Below are 21,063 nucleotides of genomic sequence, written 5' to 3' on the forward strand. Positions count from 1 at the left end.
ATATCAGGCAAAATTAAAACATATTTATCTAAATCAGCTGTCCTCTGGAAAATTCATGCATATCTTTCTTTTTATGGAAGTCAGGAAGCATTTAAGCTCATTAGTACTTAGTTTGTTTAGCATCAGAGAAAAAAGACACACTGCACCAATGTATACTGTATATTTGTTGTCCTAATGACGTAAAACCAAATATAATATAAAAATAAAAAAAATATTCAAAGTTAAAAACGTTCATCCCTCTTCCTGGGCAGACCATCCTTTATCAATTTATGTAAACTAGTAAATTAAGTGCTTTGCTATCTGGCTCAGCTCTTCACCATCTCCATTAAAAGATATAAATAAATCCCTCCTATGCAATATTATTTTTCTTAAAAAGAAATAAACACATTTCTTTGAAACTCTCCACCACCAAAGTGCTGTCAAAGGACTTGCTGGATGAGGCACCAGATGGATTCACCTGGCTAGAATAAATTCAGAGGCTTGATGAGACGATGACTGCTGTTAGCTTCAGCTTTCTAAAACGGAAGAACAGAACAAGTCAGCCCCACAGTGGACGATATGCGAACAGCTTTATCTGTTCGACATGAAGTGGGAAAAAATGCCAGATTTTGTGGTCTAAATATCCCTTAATTGAGTCAATTTGTTAGAAAATCTCCAACTTGAGATCATGCTGTCTGCATATGTGCTTCAGATATGCATGACTGTGCTGTTATATTTGCAAGCTTTTATTTTTTTTTAACATCAAGTAAACATTTTTCATAAACAAGGTTTTTTTTAAATCTTTTTTCATTTTTTAAAAAACAACTGTCACTCACTCTACAAAGACACAATAACAATGAACAAAGTTACTGTATCTTACCCCAGAAAGTATTTTATTGTACAACTTTACAGCCATACTCACAGAGAAAAGGCTTTATTAAAGTAAAAAAAATTACTTTGTACTAAAAAAGATATAAGGCTCTGTAAAAGTTATTTTGTAGCTTTTCAAAAGTCATAAAACATGTTTACTTGGTTCATATAGTGCATAAAATATGTATATGTCATGTAAAAAAAAAAAAAAAGTCAGATAAAAACCCTTATAAGTAGCAGTGGTCCAAAATGTCCTTATAGCATATTGTCTTGCCTGCCAATGGATAAAAATCACATCATAACAGTTTGGTCTGGCCACAATCAGAATAAAATGCCTGATATGGCTCTACTCCAATGTAATACACAAATTTAGCACCACAAAGTCTTTAAAAATATATTTTCTTCCCAAATCTAAGTTCAGAATTGCGTCTTCCTGAAAAACCTAATTAGCTTTGACTTTGAATGTTTCTCTTTACACATTTCAGCATAGTGACGTAAATACTAGTGATACTACAACAATATAAAACAGCTTTAATGCCCTTCCTGTACATTAAGAGATAAAGTTACTGTAAAGCTATATGCATTTGCACTGAGTACTGATGTGTGCTGTATCATCACCGTTATTTGGATTTTCTTTGTGTTGGTAAACATCGGTATGGGGTTTGTGTCACTGCTAGACATCTCCAAAACATTTCTTCTAATACACCCGTGAAGATGCTACAATGCCTGATTGTCAGTAAGGCACATACTATGCAAAGATCCACATACCGACTCTTTTTGGTAACTCCACATTCAAAAATGTGGAGTTTGTTTAAGCTTTTGAAAAGTGAAACAGTTTTTGGTCCTTTATATTCATACATATTTGCCTCTTTACAGTTCGCAGACATCAAAGGGGAATTTCTATGTGACAAAAACGTTTCCTTTGACAAAGTGGTGTGAGGTTCCACATATCGAAAGTGTCTTAATTTCATTTAATTATTTACTTAAATAAGTTCTACTTTATTTATTTAATACTAAATATTTTAAAAAGAAATATTTCTAAAATAACAAACACCACATATTTTAACTGAACAACCTCCACAATACAAACTAACCTCAAAATTAAGACAATTTGTCAATTATTTCATTCTTGTAACAATTTTTCTAAATTGTATCCCATTCAAACTTGTTTATTTCGTTTTAAATAACACATTTGAAATAAAAAAATATATTTGTTGGCTGAGAAGCAGAAATAAAAATATGAAAAACTATCACACTGCCTCCTCCAAAAGCTGTTTGGCAAAGGCAGGATTTGAAAAGTTTTTCATGGGTCCACTCTCTCAACTAACAAAATAACTTTTCTTACAAATGTGTCTTTGGGTTTTGTGTAATTTATAAAATAAAAAAAACAAAACAACAAAAAAAAAACAACAACAACAACAACAACAAAACAGACCTAGTTGTTGGTGTACTCTAATTTATAATTCCTACAGTCTGTAAACTCAACATTCAAATTTTGCATCCTGGAAAAGGAGAATTTAATGCGAACAAATGAGACAAAACCTATTTTTTTACAATAGCTGCATTCTGCAATACGAACACATTGTGATCACACCCTCACAGCTCTGCAAGAAGGTGCTATACTGCCATATTTTTGATGAATTTTTGCAGTTCCTTCTCTCCCCCCCAATGTGCACGTCAATGTAATTAAGCCTCATTTATCCAAAATGCCTGAGCAAGACAGCAAGCAGTTATAGTTAGGTGTGGGCGTTACGTATTGTGGTCTCTATATGTTTATCTTCACACTCTTATTCCAGGTCTGGTTTTCTGGGAACAATTACGTTATTGTTGTTGGGAGATTGCTGCACACCCTCTCATAAAAGAAGACAATGTCTCAGAAGCATGTGAAGAAAATATGACAAGAGTAGCAAATCATATAGTAAGAATACAGACGCTGTTTCTATTCTATGAGCTAATGTGTTGTACTTAAGGAAAATATAAAACAGTTACGTTTCATAGCACAGAGTCATTTTGTTCCTTGTTCTGAACATGCAACAATGCGTCGATGCTTTGCATGTCTTTCGCCATTCCTGGAAGGTCATCTGCAGGCTTGGAGGTTTTCTTAAGTCGCTGAGGAAAATATAAATAATGTGATAAATTCTCCCCAGTACTTCCAGACATACACTAAATAACAGACTTCAACAATGTTGAAATCTTTTGAATGCTTTATCATCTACTGACCTGCCAGAGAGAGCCTTTTTCTTTGGCCAGTTTGAAGATCATGGTAATTGGGACCATGGACAGCGACGACATGGCCAGAAACCAGCCAATCCAGTAAGTCCACCAGGGATACACATAGGTGTTGTTGAACTTCATTGGCGTGTATCTCAGGAGCAAAAATACAAGAGTTGCCTTAAGAGGAAGAGAAAATTAAAAGTAAATTGTTTGAATCAAAGTGAAAGTTTAACCATACAGATTATAACTATTTGGCCTCTTACACTGCAAACAAGAGGGGTGATGTACAGCCAGCAGTACTTGAACAGGGGCAGAGGTTTGTAACCAATCATGTCTTCGATGTTGTCACTAAAGCGTCCAGCACCTAGAACAACAAAAATATGTCGTTTTACTAAAAGAAAAAAAGTGTGCAAAGGCTGCACACCATCTGACAAAAGCTCATCTACAAAAATAAAAAATAAAAAAAATAGCTTGTAGAAGCTCATCTATAAATCACCCACTTAAGGTACTCAAGCCAAGCAAGTGCATGTGGTGAGGCAGACATGAAGGAACTCAGACCGAATGTTTTTTTGGCATACACCTTTGGTCTTTTTTGTAGACCAAAGGTGTACAAAAAAGTGGAGTTTGGGTGGGTATACACCCACCCAAACTCCACTGTGTCGATCCCACTTTCATTTTGAAACTATAAAGCAAATAGTTTGAACCCAAAGAGACACTAAGAATTCGTCAGGTGACTGAAATTAGGCGATTTTCGGTTTGACTACTGATTAGCCAAACAAAAACTGAAAAATCTGAACTTTTTGATGTCAGTGAATGCATCTACTTAAATACTATTATACAGTGGCGATGATAGCGCTCAACAATGCGAATGCAGTTACAGAAGGAGAAAAACTCAAGTTCATACTTGTATGAATAGTTTATCAGAGACTTTGTGATCTATTAATCATCCGCAGCTCAGTGTGCAGTTTTGTGTTTCATTCAGTTCTTTGTAAACTAGGCAAAATCGTTAATTCCTTAAAAATACAGCTTACATGGCAACAAGCTCATTTTTAACAGCTCCAATGCTTTTTATCTTAGTTTGCTCATTTTTACATAACAATTCAAGACATTTTACAAAACACACTGGTCTAATTCATTATTCAATTGTAAACGTGAATCCAACCCTATTTCAATTTAAATCATAATAATTTAACTTCAATGCAGTCCAATCAGGTAGCCTAATCAGTGTTTTGTAAAAGTATGCACACCAATTAAACCTTTTGACATTTTGTCTTCTTATAACCACAAACTTTATTGTATTTTTCAAGCATTCTTTGTGACAGGTTAAAATGTTGTGGAACCGCAAAGTGGTTTCAGTTTTCCGCACAAATAAAATCCTGAAACACGTGAATTTGCATGAAACCCAACTGAAACACTGCTAAGAAGGACTTTTGATTGGAATTATAGCCACAAGCCATTTGGGGGCGTGTCAACTTTGCACATCTATAGACAGAAATTTTGCCCATTTTTGTCCAAAACTTAATTAAAGCTCAGTCAGATTGAATGAATAGTTTCAGCGACATTTCAAGTCTTGTCACTGTTTCTGAGTTGGGTTTTATATCTATGCTTTGACATAGACACTGGGCCACTCTAATAAATAGATATACTCTGAAATAAGTCAGTCCGTCGTAGTTCTGGTATTTAGTTTCATTGTCTTGCTGGAAGGTGAAATTCTGCCCAGTCTCAATCATACAGCTGCTAACAGGTTTTCTCCTTGGACTGCTCTGTAATTAGCTTCACCCATTTCTCATAAACTTTGATCAGCTTAAGTTTCAGAAAAAATTTTTGTCAAAGGTTATGTAGGGGAAACAGCAGAGAATGACAAACTTGAACACCCAGGTGGTGGGAATAGTTTTCTTCTGCAGATGCAACTCTGCATTAGCAGAGAAAGTTGGGTGACCTGGTTAACCTGCATCAGTCTAGATGAGCAAGGCTGGTAGAGAATAACCTTAAGTGACTTTCAGCTTTGTTTTAAGCAAAAATAAAACTCAGACACCCATGTGCTCCTCTTCTTCCACCTAACAAACATAGCTTACTTAGGTGTTCGTCACATAAAATCTCAATATATCATTTTGAAATTTGCCAAAGGACCAACTGTAGAAAATCTCAAGGGTTATGATTACATTTGGAAAGCACTGTTTAAAAGAGAGAGTGACATTCAGCCATGTCTAAAGTTGGGAATTAACTTGCATAAAATGTGCCAATAATCCACATCTGCTGAGAAGGTTGAAGACACATTTCAGTGTCTTTGGTTATATAAAGTTTCAGTCACAAATGTATGTGTTAAGGAAAACTAATTTAATGAGATTTACTAGAGATTTAGCTGTATGCAAAGAGAGCTAAAGCACAACAGACTAAATTGTTGTTCTATATGTCATCTGAGAGGGCTTAGTTAACAAAAATTGTGTTTAGAGCAGCAAGTTGAGAAGAGAGTTTCAACAAAAAGGAAGGAAAGCAGCTGTTAGAGTAACAGGATCCATGATGTGCCTCTTAGGACCACGTGACAGGCCAGACTGCCAATGCTTACCCTGCATCGAGATTAAAGCAAGTTGAAACAGATTTGTCATTGACAGCCAGACTGGTTTTGCAAGGCCACTTAACCAACTGGGACAGAGATCATTAAAGTTAAATTGTCTTTAAAAATTGCATGTTGTCTTTTACAAGACATTTTGAGAGAGAGTCTAAATGTTACTGCAACTTAATTAAACAAAAACCTGCCTTACCATAAATCCATCCGATGATCACTGACTGGAAGATTGCCATTAGAAGGAGAGTTGGGCCGCTGCAAACATAATGATCAAAGATCTGCAGAATGTATGCACCAGCCTAAAGTTAAGACAAACAACAATTGTTGTTTAGTGCTTTTTTTTTTTTTTTTTTTACCAGTTTGTGAAACGAGTTTTAACAGTTACAGCTGCAACTAAAAAAATCGTAAAGCAGGTGTTTGCGATAAACAAATTAAAAAAAGAATAATGGTTTTAGTGTTACACGTGGTTTCACCAAGTTAAACATAAAATGCTGTTTTTTTTTACTAACAGTTTTAAAACTATTCAACATTTTTATGGAGAGCTTGTTTTCTACACGGGAGAGAATCCTTTGAGTGTTATGACAGTTTTTAAGAAGTCTGAGCCTAATGTCAGTGTTTTTCTGCATCTAACTTGCCTGACTTTAACTTTTTGGTAAAGTTGAAGTCAGGCAAAATCATTCTCTGTAGTATCCAGGATGTATTTTTAAATAAAGCGTTGGATCATTGTCCTCTGTGAAGGTCCAATGACGCTCGAGCTTCAACTTTATCACAGACTGCATGGCGTTTTCTTTTCTGATGTCCTGAGAGCCGATCAAATCCATCGCATCAGATGGAACAAAGCTTATGTGAACTAAGCCTTGCAGCCATAATTATTGTGGATTTATTGTGCATCTTTAAAATGATGTCCAACAACTCACCTCCGTGACCATAAACAAGCCAAACAAAGAGCTAACAGTACAGAGCAGCAACAGAAGAAGCTCCCTGCGGTATCCTTTTCGGAGGTAGGAAGGGTAAAGATCCGTTAAAGACGTCATGTTGCTTTCAAGCCCTGCAAACTGCAATGAAGCAACATAATGGGAGCTTAATCCAGACACTGCAAGAGCAAAACTTAGAACAAAGCTTAAAGTTGTTATAAAATAAATAATTATGCTGACCTGTCCATCAATTCCCAATAAGATGATCATGAAGAAGAAGCACACAGACCAGACCTGAGGCCACGGCAGAAGAGTTACTGCTTGAGGATAGACAATGAAGACGAGTCCAGGACCTGCAGAAAATACACAAAGGAAGTCACGCAAGTTGCCAGAACTTTAGTCATATGAGATGGTTGCTGCTAATAAACAACACATCACTCATACAGCACACTATTGGTAGACTGCTGTCCAAAGTCATGGTCATATCTACAATGTACTAAATTAAATGTAGTAACAAATAACTTATAAACATCCAGCGGCTCTTTTATCAATTATCTTGTCATTTAAAAGGAAAACAAAGTCAATTCCTGGAGAAAAGAAGAGGCAGTTTACAGACATTCATGCTGGCCTGGAGCTTCTGTACCTGATTCAGCAACTGCAGAAATGTCAATTCCCTGCTTTGCTGACATGTAGCCCAGAACGGAGAAAATTGCAAATCCAGACACTATGCTGGTTCCACTGTTCAGCAAGCAAAGATAGAAAGAGTCTCTGCAAACCAGATGAGATATTTTAATTATTTGCTGTACAGACATCTTCACAGAAGTAAACAATTGGGATGACTTATTATCGTGCAGAGAATACTAAGTAAAACTCTTTTTGTCTCGTTGAATTGATCGACCTGTTATTTTTAGTTAGCTGGTGCAGAAGCTAGCTAAAAACTAACTAATGTGTGTTTAGAGCATACACCCATATTTGCTGCCCAGTTATGACTATGACTTTGGTGCCAGTATTATTTTAAAATGGTATGTAAAATGATCAAACTGAGAACCAATAGTAATAACTATTGGTTCTCAGTTTGATCATTTTACATACCATTTTAATTAATTACAGCAATAAATAGTAAGCTAAATAAATAATCTCTTGATGGTAAACTAGCGAATCTTTCAGACACTTTTTCCTCTCCATACATTGAATTCAGGTGTTACAATCCCATCTATGGCCACATGTTTAAAAAAACATAAACATTTGTGAAACAATATTTGTGATATTAAAACCATGATGGAGGTTGTTTATGAGTTGGGCTTGGCTCTTAGTTCCGGTGAAAGAAACTCTTACAAAAAAATATATATTTTGGACTGTTCCAATATCACTGCGTATGGAGGACAAAACGAAGTCTATTAGGAGGCGAAATAACAAATTTAGTGTGGAGGAACTTGATTTGTCTGTCTGGAGTCTTGACCTCAACATTACAGAACACTGTTGAGATGAATTAGAGATGAGACTGGCAGCGAGGCCATCACGTCCAGCATCAGTGTCTGACCTCACAAATGTTCTGGAGGAATTCTCATACAAAGACTCCTATGTGTGTATGCCCTTCCCAGAAAAAATATAGCAGCAGAGGAAAGCATTACAATATGGGGTGATAAAACTAATGTGTCTAAGGAAAAAAAGAAAAACACACACACACACACACACACACAATATATATATTGTATGTGATTCCAAGTCAAGAAAATCATAAAACATAAAAGTTCTGTTCAATGAAGCCTCAAGAATTTGAACAGACAGAAATGTTTTGAAATACAACGAGCAACTTGGATCTTTTTATATAGAGAATTTAATTAAAATAACGTCAAACTTTTATTTTGAAATAAAAGCTGTTTACTTATGTAAAATAATACGTCCATCATGTCCTCACCTGTAACAGTTGTTGTTGTATTTGTTGTAGCTTCCAAATGTGGTCATGTACCCCAAGCAAATGGCATAGGAATAAAATATTTGTGTTCCAGCATCCATCCAGACCTAAAGAAGTCAAAAATAAAAGACTTTTAATAATGTAACATTTTTACTCATGCAAAAATATTAGATGCACAGCCATGTCAAAATTTAGGACACAGCGACAGCCTTTGTGTTTTTCCTGACATATTTTGACATGTGGATGTTTAGTGTCAATCTTGGCTTTATACAGAAATTCAATTAAAACAGGCAAATAATAAAAAACTAAAATAAAGCCCCATGACTGCAAAATTTCTGGTTATTTTCTAAACAGTAGATCTGTTTGTACCTGTGGGTCAGCGAGTCGTGAAGGGTCAGGGTATAGGTAGTATTTGATACCGTGGAAAGCTCCAGGAAGTGTCATTCCTCTGAAGAACAGCACCACCAATAAAACAAAAGGGAATGTGGCAGTGAAGTATGTAGCCTGCATAAAAAACAAACAAAGAAAGGAACCCTAAAAGCATTTGTAATAAGTGAATGCAATCAGAGGCAACCACCAAATTTTGAAATTTCACACGTTTGGCAGCTTGGAAATTCATAAATACGGTTTCTAAACTGATGAGACAACACGTTATCCAACAAGTCAGCAGATGTCAAATGTTGGATTAGTTACAAAACTCCCACTGTTTTTATTTTCTATTTACACACCCCCTCTTTGAGCATTACAAAACTCATCTATTCATGTGTGACAGAAGAATTAGCCTCAGGTTACCTCAGAGGCGCCAATGATCTCTAGGAGTTCAAGTGTCAACTAATGTAATTTGATCCACAGGCATTGAGGAAAAACACTGTTGGGTCTGAGTCAAGCCACTGTAGGTAACTTTTGTGTCACAAACACAAACACAAACTAGCTCATCGAGATGCCGGTCACCATTTCCACTTCGTGTTCTTCCAACAACATTCTTTAGGATTTGCTAATCCGTTGGGTCGCAGACACGTGAGAGTAGTAGCTTATGGTTTTACTTCCAACCTACGGGGAAAACATCCAGAAGGACAAGTGCTGTCTTTGCTCCCTTCCTGCACATGTTCACAAGACCGAAGTTTTATTTGAAGGAAATTTCCACCATCACAATTCAGTCCATGAGGTACAAATTATGTAATAAGATGGCATGAAGTTAAATTCCAGCGCTGCCGTGGACTTCTGCTAAATCTGTCTTCCATTACTGCAGCAAACTAGTGTGTGGTGCAAGTTTGGCTGTTTGGTGTTTTGAGCCGAGGTTACATGAATACAGCCTGAGATGTCTGTGCCGACGGTCGAGGCTGGAAAGAAAAAAAAAACGGCAGATGTCTAACTTATACATTCCAACAGAAGGTGGCAGACAGTATTACATTTTCAATACATTCACATTGTTTTGATATTCATGGATAAGAAGCTTTGTTTGTTGGTAAAAAAAAAATAAGATAAAAACACAGATAATAGGCGTGAAGTCTCAATTGTATTGTGAAAAGCCACAAATATTATGTTACTTTGGTCAAATAAGCCTAATCTGGAGGCTATTTGCTGGTTTGTTGTGAATGATTTAGATGCATATCTAATCTACCATCTACCTGTTTATTTTGCATTAGAGCCACGTTTAACTTAAACATATGTGGAAATGGTTGGTTAAACCTGGTCTGCATCATTCTTCAGTGACTACAGATTTGATCTGTTCAAATGTAATTGTCCTGTGTAAACAACAGAAAGGAAAGCTCATATTTTTCATGAAAAATGTATTGAGATTGTATCATTTGCAACCTGAAACACATGCATACAGACTCAAATATATGCACACCTTCACAAATATTTCAAGAAATAGCTCTATGTAATTTCCACTTCAGTCACATGGTTTTTGCATCCACCAACATGATTTGTTCATCAGTTTGGCTTCTTATCAGAAATTGTAGCGATAATTTAAATGACTGGATTCTCATCTCACGCCTAGCTTTTGAACTAGGCAACGTCCGTAAGCTTTCTACTGGGTCGACTTTGGTTATTTTTGTAGATCAATGTCTGCCTGATATTCATAATAAAGCCTTTAAAAATAAGCTAGCTGTAGTTTCTCTCAATTGACTGCAGTATTCTTGTGAGAATTGTTCATATTCCTTTTGTCTCCAGAACAGCCGTCGTTTACTTGAACACTCAAAAGGGCTCTTTTGTCTCAAGTTAAGACAGAGAAACAAATTCTCTGTTGATGGGAATTAACTAGACAGGCGCTAAATTCCAGTGTAATTATATCTTAATCACTCAGTTATCCTAATGGAGCTCTTAACTCCCAGCATGCACTTATTTTTGGTGGCAACTGGTTGTAAGAGGAGACCGGAGACAGAGCCCCAAGCTATTTCACTTGTCTCCAGTGGAGCCGGTTTTCAGTAATTCAACTGTTAGTCTTAAAACTTTCCTTTGTAACAAAACCCTAACATGCATCTGTCTCGAATAATGGCTAATTATACCTTAGTCATTCTAGTATAAGTCTAAGATGTCCACAGTCTTTGTAAAAAAAAAAAAGACCTTATATTTTAGCAAAGTTTTTAGGGCTTGTTACTCCTGTGAAAACAGTGAAAACAGACAAGCATAGGAGGGTAGCTGCTCCAAACATTTACAACCTTTTGATTTTATGAAGGAAACTTGAATAATTAAAATAATTCAGAAATGTTCTTCTAAACTTGTGTACCTCCTTCGATAAGTGACAAAAATGTTATGTGATAGATCAACACATACCAGTGCCTCCTTGAAGGAAATTCTACATTTTTCCACATTTTCTTTGTGAAATACATTCCAGTAGCTCTGCTCTGTGTGTTGCATTCTGGGTGATATTGTGCCAAACTACCTTTAACTTCAGTTTGAGCTCCAAACACTTTCACATTCTAAATAATTATAATGAATGGGTACACGGTGAACTAAATCATTCCACTTCATTACCATCTTTTTCCATGATTTGTAAAAATACTTATCCAAGAGAAAACAACTGTTAATGGAAAAGATGAAATGCCCATGCATAAATACAAAATGGGGGGAGGAGTTTAGTTGTCCAAGAACCTTTTTGGTCCAAAAGTTTGTAAGTTTGTTTATTTTAGATTTTTTTTGTTTTGTTTTCGGTAATCTGTAGTTAGCAGGTACTGGTTAGCGCCTTCAAAACGAAGTATTCGTTCTTCAGATTAATTGTGAGAAGTGATGACACTTAAAATATCATTCCATTATCTTCTGTCTGAATGAAAGGTGTCCATTCAGATTAAACCTGCGTCCCACATGATGCACATTCATTTATTTCAGTCTTACCTTCCCTGTGGATCTCACTCCCTTCCATACGCAGAAGTAGCAGATGACCCAGGACAGAAAAAGGCACAATGAAAGGTCCCAGCGAATGTTTCCGATTGCCTCTATGCCCGTGGAAATGTTTAACACCCGTCGCCTGCAAAAAGCACGTGAGGTCATTATTGATAAACAAATATTTACAGATGTATGCAGGCTCAACTCAACATAATCTGGAAACATTAGTTTGCAAAGGAAATGTACAAGATCAAACAATAAAAGCTTCCTCAGGTAAACATTTTAAAGGCAATCTTTTTAAATAGGTTATGTTTAATTTTTTTTTTTTTTTTTACTCATTTTATTTTGGCTCTTATATCTGAATTATCTGAATCAGATTATTGGGTGTCTAGTTCCGATTAGAGGCAAGTTGCATTGATGGACGATTTTGTTTCCATTTCTTTGATGACAACTACAAGAATGTTTTATATCTTAGCTTGATAGTTTTCAAATATGCTTGTTGATTATGTCAGTTTTTGGTGTTTTTTAGATGCAGGAATCCTAATTGGTGACAAGGAAAAATAATATCACTCTTACAGCTGCAACAAGAGCAAATGAAGACTTTGTTTATTTGTCTAAAGGGGAATATTAATGGATTCTAAGCCAGACAGCTTTGCTGCTTCTCTCTGCAGGGGGACGGTAGTAATGTAATTAAACATGCATAATGACCCCAAATCAGCAAGATTGTTGTGGATCTAAGCTACATCAAGTTAACTTTTGTAAAAGTTCTCAAGTCAGATGATTTGATTTCAGAAAAAGATAAAAGTGACAAATGTGAAAGCTGTCTTTATCTTGCAATATGATGTGGAACTAAATTGTTAAGTTTAGTTTCATGGTGGTTTCATATGGAGAAAAGGGTTTCATTATACTTACTTCTAAGTTAGCAACTTAGAAGTAAATAACATCTGTTGTTGTTATAACCAGATTATTTGTGTTAGTTATATTTAATCATAGTTTTGTGTTACTTCTATCTAGCTAGACATGTTTATTTATTAAACTGCGGTTAGTCTTGGTCCATGATCTTTTAATGGTCCAATGTGATGCACATACTGCTGTTGATCATGACCTGGTAAAATAAGCTACAAGGTCTTTCATCGTACTGTGTTGTGCAAAAAACACAAACTCAAATTTGTTTCATAGGAATTTTATGTGAAAGACCAACACAAACGAGTACAAAACTGTAAAGTGGAAGAAAAAGTGACACATGGCATGTGTGGCTTTATAAATAAAGTTGGCATCCAACAGCAAGGGGACAATGGGAATAATTTGAGGATCAGTTTTTCTTTTACCCCAACAATCAGGTGAAAAATTTCACTCATGTAAAGCTGATTGAAAAGAGAAAAGGTGACATTGCACAGAAATGAATCCCATGCATGAAAACATTTCTTTGAGTAAACATCTTTGAAAATAATTTGCAACCAATTAGCTTCATATTTTACTTTACTGTGGTCAAGATCTGGGTCTGTAGTTTTGTTCACTGGTAATCTGTGTTTGGATTTGTTACTCTCGTTCTAATTATATCAGCTTTGTTTCTGTTTCACCTTAAATAAGTCCAGTCTTAGTTGTTTCATTTGGATCATGTTTATTAAAGCTGGAGCAGCGACACATATGCAGAACACCAGCCCTTGAGAACCGACAGTGAAGATTCGACAATAACTTTTTCACCAATCTGTAAAAAAGTTATTTTCCCAAGAGGCTTTCCAAAAAGGTTTCCTCTATGACTTATTAGTTATTGTAAGATTTAGCTGAGTAAATTTGACTAAACTGAAATCAGTGCAGATGTCAAACGGGTGCCTGAAATGATACTAAATTCTATTGAAAGTCTGTGATTAAAACTAAATGAAGTTTTACGTCAAAATTAAGACTAATCACCGCTGTATTTATAATAAATAATCAATTACTTCTAGGGAGATAACCCTCAAATGGAAATGTGCAGCACTGCAAAGTTCATAAATATTGTTCCTGTGGAGACCCACATCCATCCATCCATCCATCCATCCATCCATCCATCCATCCATCCATCCATCCATCCATCCATCCATCCATCCATCCATCCATCCATCCATCCATCCATCCATCCATCCATCCATCCATCCATCTTCCAAACCCTCCATGTCCTGTTCAGGATCACAGGGAGCTCACGCGGTCGTCCACTGAAAGATGGAGGTTGTTGTTGTCCATCGCCTTCAAATCACTGTTGATCTGTGACTAATTTCAACTTAAAATTAGTCCCATGTTCATAAACACTTACTGCCAAAACTCTATAACAGATGACGAAGATGCATTCACAGATGAGGTCCAGTTAGCAGTGGTATTATAGTTGTTTATTTCCACACAACGATCTGAAATATATCAGATCTTTGTTAAACATGTAGGCTTATCATTATCGATTTTGCAACATGAGATGTGGATTCAGTTTAGTTTAAACTTCCTGTAAAACGCCATTATCCTTTTATGCAATGGAATAAAATAGTTTTGTAGATAATCGTGAAGTAATAAAGTCACTTACTTTTAAGGAGGAACATGGGGGTAGTTTTTTGCTTAATTAAAATGATGTACCTGTATTCCATGTGTTATTGCAGTTGGCCCACGGCAGATTTCCAGAGAACGAGGAGAAGAGGTAGAGGAATGCCCACGCTAAGATCACAACATAGCTGATGTTTCCATAGAAAATGATAATCTGGCTGGCATATCCCATACCTGGGAGTAACAAATCATTTTTATTAGATTTCTAGTCTTAATTTTATACATGATCAGGCAGGTTACTTACCTTCAAACAAGGGGCAGATCTTCCTCCAGCACATGATTCCTCCCTGACTGGTGTACTGGCCCAGTGATGTTTCCAGGACAAACAGAGGAACGCCGCAGGTGATGAGGAAGAGGAAGTAAGGGATGAAGAATGCGCCTGCAAGTGACATGAGACTTTGTAACACTTTGAATTACACCATCAATATCTGTACTTAAGTTTTGAAATGAACGCAGCGGCCTGTGGTGTGTCTGCAGACAAAACTAAGCGCTGATCAAGAGCACAACATACATAAACTTTGCTCTTGCTGAACAGAGACAATGTCAAGTTTTCTGGATGTCAGTCTAACAAATTTTTCAAAACTTATAATAGTCTCAGTTGAAACAATGTTTTAATGCAGAACTCGTGTCAGTTGTTTTGTCATTCATAGCTGTCTATGTGTTATATAAAAATAACCCATTTTAATCAGCATGTGCTATATATAGCTTTTGTTTTTAGGGGGAAATTTCAAAATTTAGTCATTGATCTTCTACATGTCTGGCTGTTTTCAGAGGAGTAGAAAATCAATCTTTTATATCTCAACTCAGCATTCTTGAATGTATGGCAGTTAAATAATTAGCTGACTTTTTTAACACTGTATGGAGTTATTTGTACTCTGTATGTTAAGTACACAGTTATAGTCAATTACATTTTTTGATGCAGTTTAGGAGTAAAATTGCATCCCACATAGTTATAATTATTAAACTAACAACAAAACCCTGATGAAACCAATGATTAATTTTTAATACTCTGCAGCATAAACAATCTTGTCATCTGCGAATAGACAAAATAATGCGTCAGGAAAATTCTGTGCCACATAGTTAATCAAAATTATTAAAATGCTTTATCTCAAAAAGATAAGGCATACGTGGAAAACCCTGCTTGAGTATGAAAACAGAAATTGAAATTCAGCCAATAAGTAAGTCTGACAAGCTACTGAAGGCATGTGCAACAGGAAAAACCAGCGGGCCAAATTATTTTGACCATTTTTCAGAAGTATCTCATGGTAATTTTTGGCATCGGAAGTTTCTAAAATTCTTTTTGTCACTAAATCTTTAAGACCATGAAGAAAATGAGAATGCATCTTAATTTTTTTCTTTTTTTTGTTAAAAGTACTATTCAAAATCTAAATATGAGATAAAATGTAACTGAATGTTGATGGTTACATGTTGGGGTGGGGCACGCTATGCTAAGCATAATACAAAACAGCTTATGTATTTTTGGAGAAAAGTGTTTATTGGCCTCGCCTCATTTCACCTCGTTTACATTGCACTATTCAGATTAAAAACAGAAACGTTTTTCACCTCTGCGCATGTGCCCAGGGCAGAGATCCACACACGCCTGCAATCCTTATCCTTATCTACTTGCAAAATTAATGTAAGGGCGTGCTTCTTCTAGCTGGTGTAATAAAATCCACATCACATGAGAAAAACTACGCTACAGCCTCTACAGGCTAGAGCACTGCCAGGTTATTCCCAAGGCGATTTTTTTATTGTGCCATTACATGGCTCACTGAAATAAACCATGACAAACAGAAATGTAAAACATTGGCCTACGCATTTTATTTCCAACAAGCGTAGGTTTTTTTTTATTTATTAATCTATAGAAACAAAGTAATTGCTTTCAGATAACATCTTTATCTTTAAAAAGAATATATACATTTTCTTTCTATGGTACGTGGAGATAAAGCTGCGATATACTTTAACTTTGCGTGTTTAAATTCTTTACCTCAGGCTGGGCTCCACTGCCTGACCTGCAGGTCTAATTTTGAAGTGAGTCAAACGAGGCGGGGGCAGCGGCTGACTCTGCAAACACAAAGTCTTCTGGTCTAAACCTTAGGAGTCCGGGGGCAAAATCTCACCCTGACAGACCAGGCTTTGCTCTCGCTGCAACCGTGGAACGGATTGCAGGAGGCAGCTGTGTGCAATATTGTCCGGCAAATATACTGCCTCACAATTCACAAGAAATGTATATTGTGTCCAAAAGTAAACATAATTTGAAAGGTTCCTTAAAAAAAAAAAAAATTTTGTATGCTAACACTTCTCTATTCAGTATATTGGCTCCTTACTCCAATCAGCTGTTTTGAACCGTTTACTTAGAGCTTCACATATTTTTAATTTTTTAATTTTAATGAATTAATTTGGTCAGCTCTGGGTGGACATTCTTTAAGTTATAGTAAAAAAAAAAGAGAATAAAAAATCTTCCATATGAATCCAATAGGAACTAAATAACAAACATGAAGAGATTGTAAATCAAATAGAAATATTTTTAAGATTCTAATGCAGACAGGTGAAAACTGAGGAGATAATGTAAAAAACAATCGATTTTTAGACCTCCACCACTGGCTTTGACACCAATGTATTGTTTTGTGAACTGTAAATACTCTATACAGACAAGTGAGTGGACAAACGCCATAAATAAATAAATGACCATTTGAAACTCTTTCAACTCAACACTGAAACAAAGCACTCTGGACTTAACGGCAGGACCAAATCAATACGTTATAACTCTGTCTCCACAGATTGTTTTCTGATAATTAGCAAGTAAAAACTCTAAATTGGGGTCCAAATCAATTTGTGCTTCATGTCCAATAGAGTCTTGGTTCAACTCAGGTTATTCCATCTAACAGATGAAGTAATGCACAAATGTAATGCAGAATTGTGAGGAGGTGAGTGGGCATCCCTTCCTGCTGCCCCTCTGAAGATAAAAGCTTAAAGGCAGAATTGATCTTTTCTGGTAGTATGCTGTGCTGGATCCACGATATTCCAGAATTCTCTGCTGGAAAACCATCTGGACCTGGAGTCGTTTTATTGGACATTCTTTTTCAGATGATACCACTGCAGTGGGTCTGATAACAAATGATGAGTAGTGTTCATTGAACAACCTGGAGTTCAAGGCCAGTAAGACCAAGGAGGTCATAGTGAACTGCAGGAGGACCAGGAGAACAGCGTACACACCTTTTACCTTTCAAGACAAAGTGGTGGAGTGCATGGAAAACAGCAAATTCCTGGACATCCACATTACTTTGGTCCCAGTTTTGTACTGTTCTAATCTAGTGTTATGTATTTGAGCTTCCTGGAGTTCAATTGATGTCAGCGGTGAGTCCAGCGCCACTGCTTGACTACCTGAAAATTTAGGAGGCGTCACTATATCCAGAAATCGATAAGTTTCATTACACCAATGTGGCTACTGCACAAGCATGTAGGCACAGTGTTATCATCAGGGAATTTTCCATCGATACTGTTTTGTTCCTGATTGGATGAGCGAGTTCCAAGAGCACAATGTCAGGATTCATCAGGATTAAACGTTGAATGGTTCTTCAGTCGGCATGAGATATCATTTTCACACATGAGTTGGCCAACACAGAGACCCCACCTTAGTCAGCAACACTGAGTATCTTTGGAGTGCACCCAAGAAGACTTATATTAGTGTTCTCACTCTGGAAATGTGGCTACGTGACACTGCACGAGCTGATCGAAATGATTATCTTCATGCCATTCAATAAGGCATCAAAGGCTGTGATTGCATTTGTATGGAGTGGGTGTTTAAGCAGATGGGTGAATATTTTGGAAAAATAACGTGTGTACACAGAGTGTCCTGTTTGATCGACAGTTTGCAGTTAGTGCTGCATAACGCAGGCTGATCTTAAGCAGTTCAAATAGCTTAGGGGGGATAGATAATGAATTCCAATAACTTTTAAACATTTAAACACTCAAACAAGCTGCTTTGAGCTTTAAGAAAAACTCCCAAATTCCACTAAGATTACCAACATTTACTTTTTTCACAATCTCGAGTTGCAACTTTGGATATTATTATTGCTCTGCATGCTCTCTGCAGAACCCTGAGATCCCATTACAAGGGGAGGTATGCAACACATTGATATAAGTAGCTAAACTTGGATGTTTGGAGCAGCAAAGACTCAGAATTTCCCAATTAGACCAACAGAAAAGTCTGTCTCTCTGGAAGCGGAGACCTGTTGAAAATACAATCCTGTTTTGGTCATAGTCTTTGAATGCATACTGTTTTGTCTAGTTTGCAGAATGAAAACATCAAGAGTGACTTTCAGCCTCACCACAATTTAATTCAACTTCTTTATATTGCGCCAAATTACAGCAAATATCTCTCAGGGCATCTTTTAAAAAGATAAAGCCAATTCAGTCCAATAAGGCATTTTACAAGTTAACTATTTACATTACAAATAATTTACTCTACAAACAGACAATTATGCTGATATTAAAACTAATTTATTACCTCTTGAACTGTTAACTTTATGACAGATGTAGGGTTTACCTAGAGATGCTGGGTTAGATATGCAGCATGTCAGTTGCAATCCTTACACGAGAGGTAATTGTTTGATGAGCTTTAAATTTATTCAAACAAAATTAAAAGGAAATGATGAGTGTTTTCATCTTCCAAATGAAACTCACCTTTGTACTGATTGAAATACTACACACGCTGACTCTGGTTTAGAGGTCATGGCCTCACCTAAAACCACATTCCACCATATGCAGGACTGAAACCAAATTAAAATCCACTCATATTTGCTTATATCCTGAGTGAGTAAAAAAGGGATCAGTAATAGTCTAACTTAAATGCCCAAATTACATATATTCTATGCAAGTCAAATTCTTTCATCAAAATATTGGTAAGACTTTTAATGCAAAGTTGACATTCTTAATTGATTTTAAAGTTTTAAAGAAATGTATTAAAAGTTTCATTATTTACTGAATAATGCAAAGTTGATCATTTTTAATGAAACTTTTAGTGCACTTTGCATTAAAGGTGTCGTTATTTGCCGTATGACACTTCATGACAACTATAAACATTTATGAAGACTCCTTCATATTCATGATGGGTGTTATGTCATGTTCATGACAGTCTCATGCCAGTCTGCACACCCCTTCAAATAAAGTGTTACCAAAATATTATTGACGACTTAATTATGTTATCAACTTGATTCACCAAGTGAAATAAATTTTACATAATTACACAAAAGCTAATGTTTCAAAGGCTTCATTTATGTGAATTATGATGATATTTTTGCTTATAGCTATGAAAACAAGCTAGCTTAGTGAAAAGTTAAATTCTTGCTTTTAAAAAGTATTCATTTAATCTGATACAAGCTTATCAGAACTCATATTCTAATTTTGTGAAGATGACTTTATAAAATTTTCTTGTTAAATGATTACCTACCGAGTTTAAAATGTGTCTTAAATGTCTTTTATGACTTACCTGTCAAGTGAAAAGTATGTTAAAAAGCATGTTGACAGGTAAGTCTGTTATGACTTTCCTGTCAAATCCTGTAAATTTGTTTGTGAGCAACTTTTTAAAGTTATTTTTTGCATGACTATCCAGCTAAGTTCCACTAACCAAGAAGACTAGTAAAAATACTCACCCCCACCATTTTTGTAGCAAAGATATGGAAATCTCCACACATTACCAAGTCCAATAATAGCACCGGCCACACTCAAGATGAACTCTTTTTTGGTCTCCCACTTGCCGCGCTCCTCAGCAGCCTGTGAGGCTTTCTTTCCTGGGAAATGGCCCAGTTTGCAAGGAGTGTCTGCCATCCTGCTGAGAGAGAAATGATCTTTGGGGGAGGACTGGTGTGGGTCTTTTGATTGCCTTGGTGTGGGAGCTGGTGTTATGGGCTTACCTAAATGGTTACCTAACGTAAAGGTTGTGTTATGCATGAGCCACAAGATGGTGCTGCAGCAGTGTCCCAAAACAGAAACGTGAGTCTGACATGTGAGAAGTGTGATTATATGACTTTGACAGGAGTATTTTCACACCTGATGAATGACTAGTAATTACAGTAACACACAGTTTTACCCTAGGCATCGTCTCCATTCACACAGATAAGCTTGTCAGATTTAAGTAATAATGTATAAATATGCGCTGCCTCTGAGGGGACAAACAAAGCCTTGCAGAAGTATTCCTAACACTTAGATTTTTCACATTTTGTCATGATGCAAAAACAAACTTCAAAGGATTTTGATTGATCATAAATTTTTTTATTATTATTATCATTCAGGTGAAAGTGACGCATTGTAAATTTTTGAAAATGCCTGCGTTGCGACTCTAAATATTATAGGGGTGCGCCTCAAGCAACTTTATTTATCCAGAGACAGAAACATTTGGCCAATTCTTTTTCATAACATCTCAAAGTCAGTCAGATTGCATTGAGAGCATGTTTGAACATATAATTTGAAGTCCTCCCACAGACCCTCAATTATATTTAATTCCAGACTTTGACTAGACCTGTGCAAGAAATTAGCAGACCTTCTACAGGGCTGGTTGAAAGTTCAGGGATGCTTTCCTGCTGTAGAGTGAACAGTATTTTTTTTTTCTCTGATCTGGTGTACAATGTTTTTATAAACAGGCAATTTTCACATCTGGGTATTTTTGTGGGATAGAACTACATCTGATTATTGTTATTCACCTGGCACATGAG

The 21,063-nt window shown here is 36.2% G+C and overlaps 1 protein-coding gene across 1 annotated transcript; it reads right to left on the reverse strand.

Annotated features, from left to right (window-relative positions):
- Positions 1 to 2,479: 2,479 nt before the first annotated feature.
- Positions 2,480 to 20,179, reverse strand: slc6a11a (solute carrier family 6 member 11a). The gene is made up of 14 exons (XM_014982150.2): positions 20,005 to 20,179; positions 14,595 to 14,729; positions 14,384 to 14,524; positions 14,076 to 14,166; positions 11,795 to 11,927; positions 8,828 to 8,962; positions 8,462 to 8,565; positions 7,187 to 7,311; positions 6,784 to 6,896; positions 6,547 to 6,684; positions 5,826 to 5,928; positions 3,327 to 3,427; positions 3,070 to 3,240; positions 2,480 to 2,958 (listed from the first exon to the last, which is right to left on the reverse strand). Exons 1-14 carry the CDS (start codon positions 20,177 to 20,179, stop codon positions 2,842 to 2,844), a joined length of 1,782 nt encoding a protein of 593 aa, XP_014837636.2. The 3' UTR covers positions 2,480 to 2,841.
- Positions 20,180 to 21,063: the final 884 nt, after the last annotated feature.

The sequence above is a fragment of the Poecilia mexicana genome, unplaced genomic scaffold (genome assembly GCF_051168715.1).
Source record: "Poecilia mexicana isolate PSO_F unplaced genomic scaffold, ASM5116871v1 scaffold_5, whole genome shotgun sequence".
NCBI lineage: Eukaryota > Metazoa > Chordata > Actinopteri > Cyprinodontiformes > Poeciliidae > Poecilia > Poecilia mexicana.

Coding starts and splice junctions, on each gene's coding strand:
- slc6a11a (XM_014982150.2), bottom strand. CDS start 20,179: ATGGCAGACACTCCTTGCAAACTGGGCCATTTCCCAGGAAAGAAAGCC. Junction 6,685..6,783: donor TATTGGGAATTGATGGACAG/GTCAGCATAATT, acceptor GCTTCATTGCAG/TTTGCAGGGCTTGAAAGCAA. Junction 2,959..3,069: donor AAAAAGGCTCTCTCTGGCAG/GTCAGTAGATGA, acceptor TATTTTCCTCAG/CGACTTAAGAAAACCTCCAA.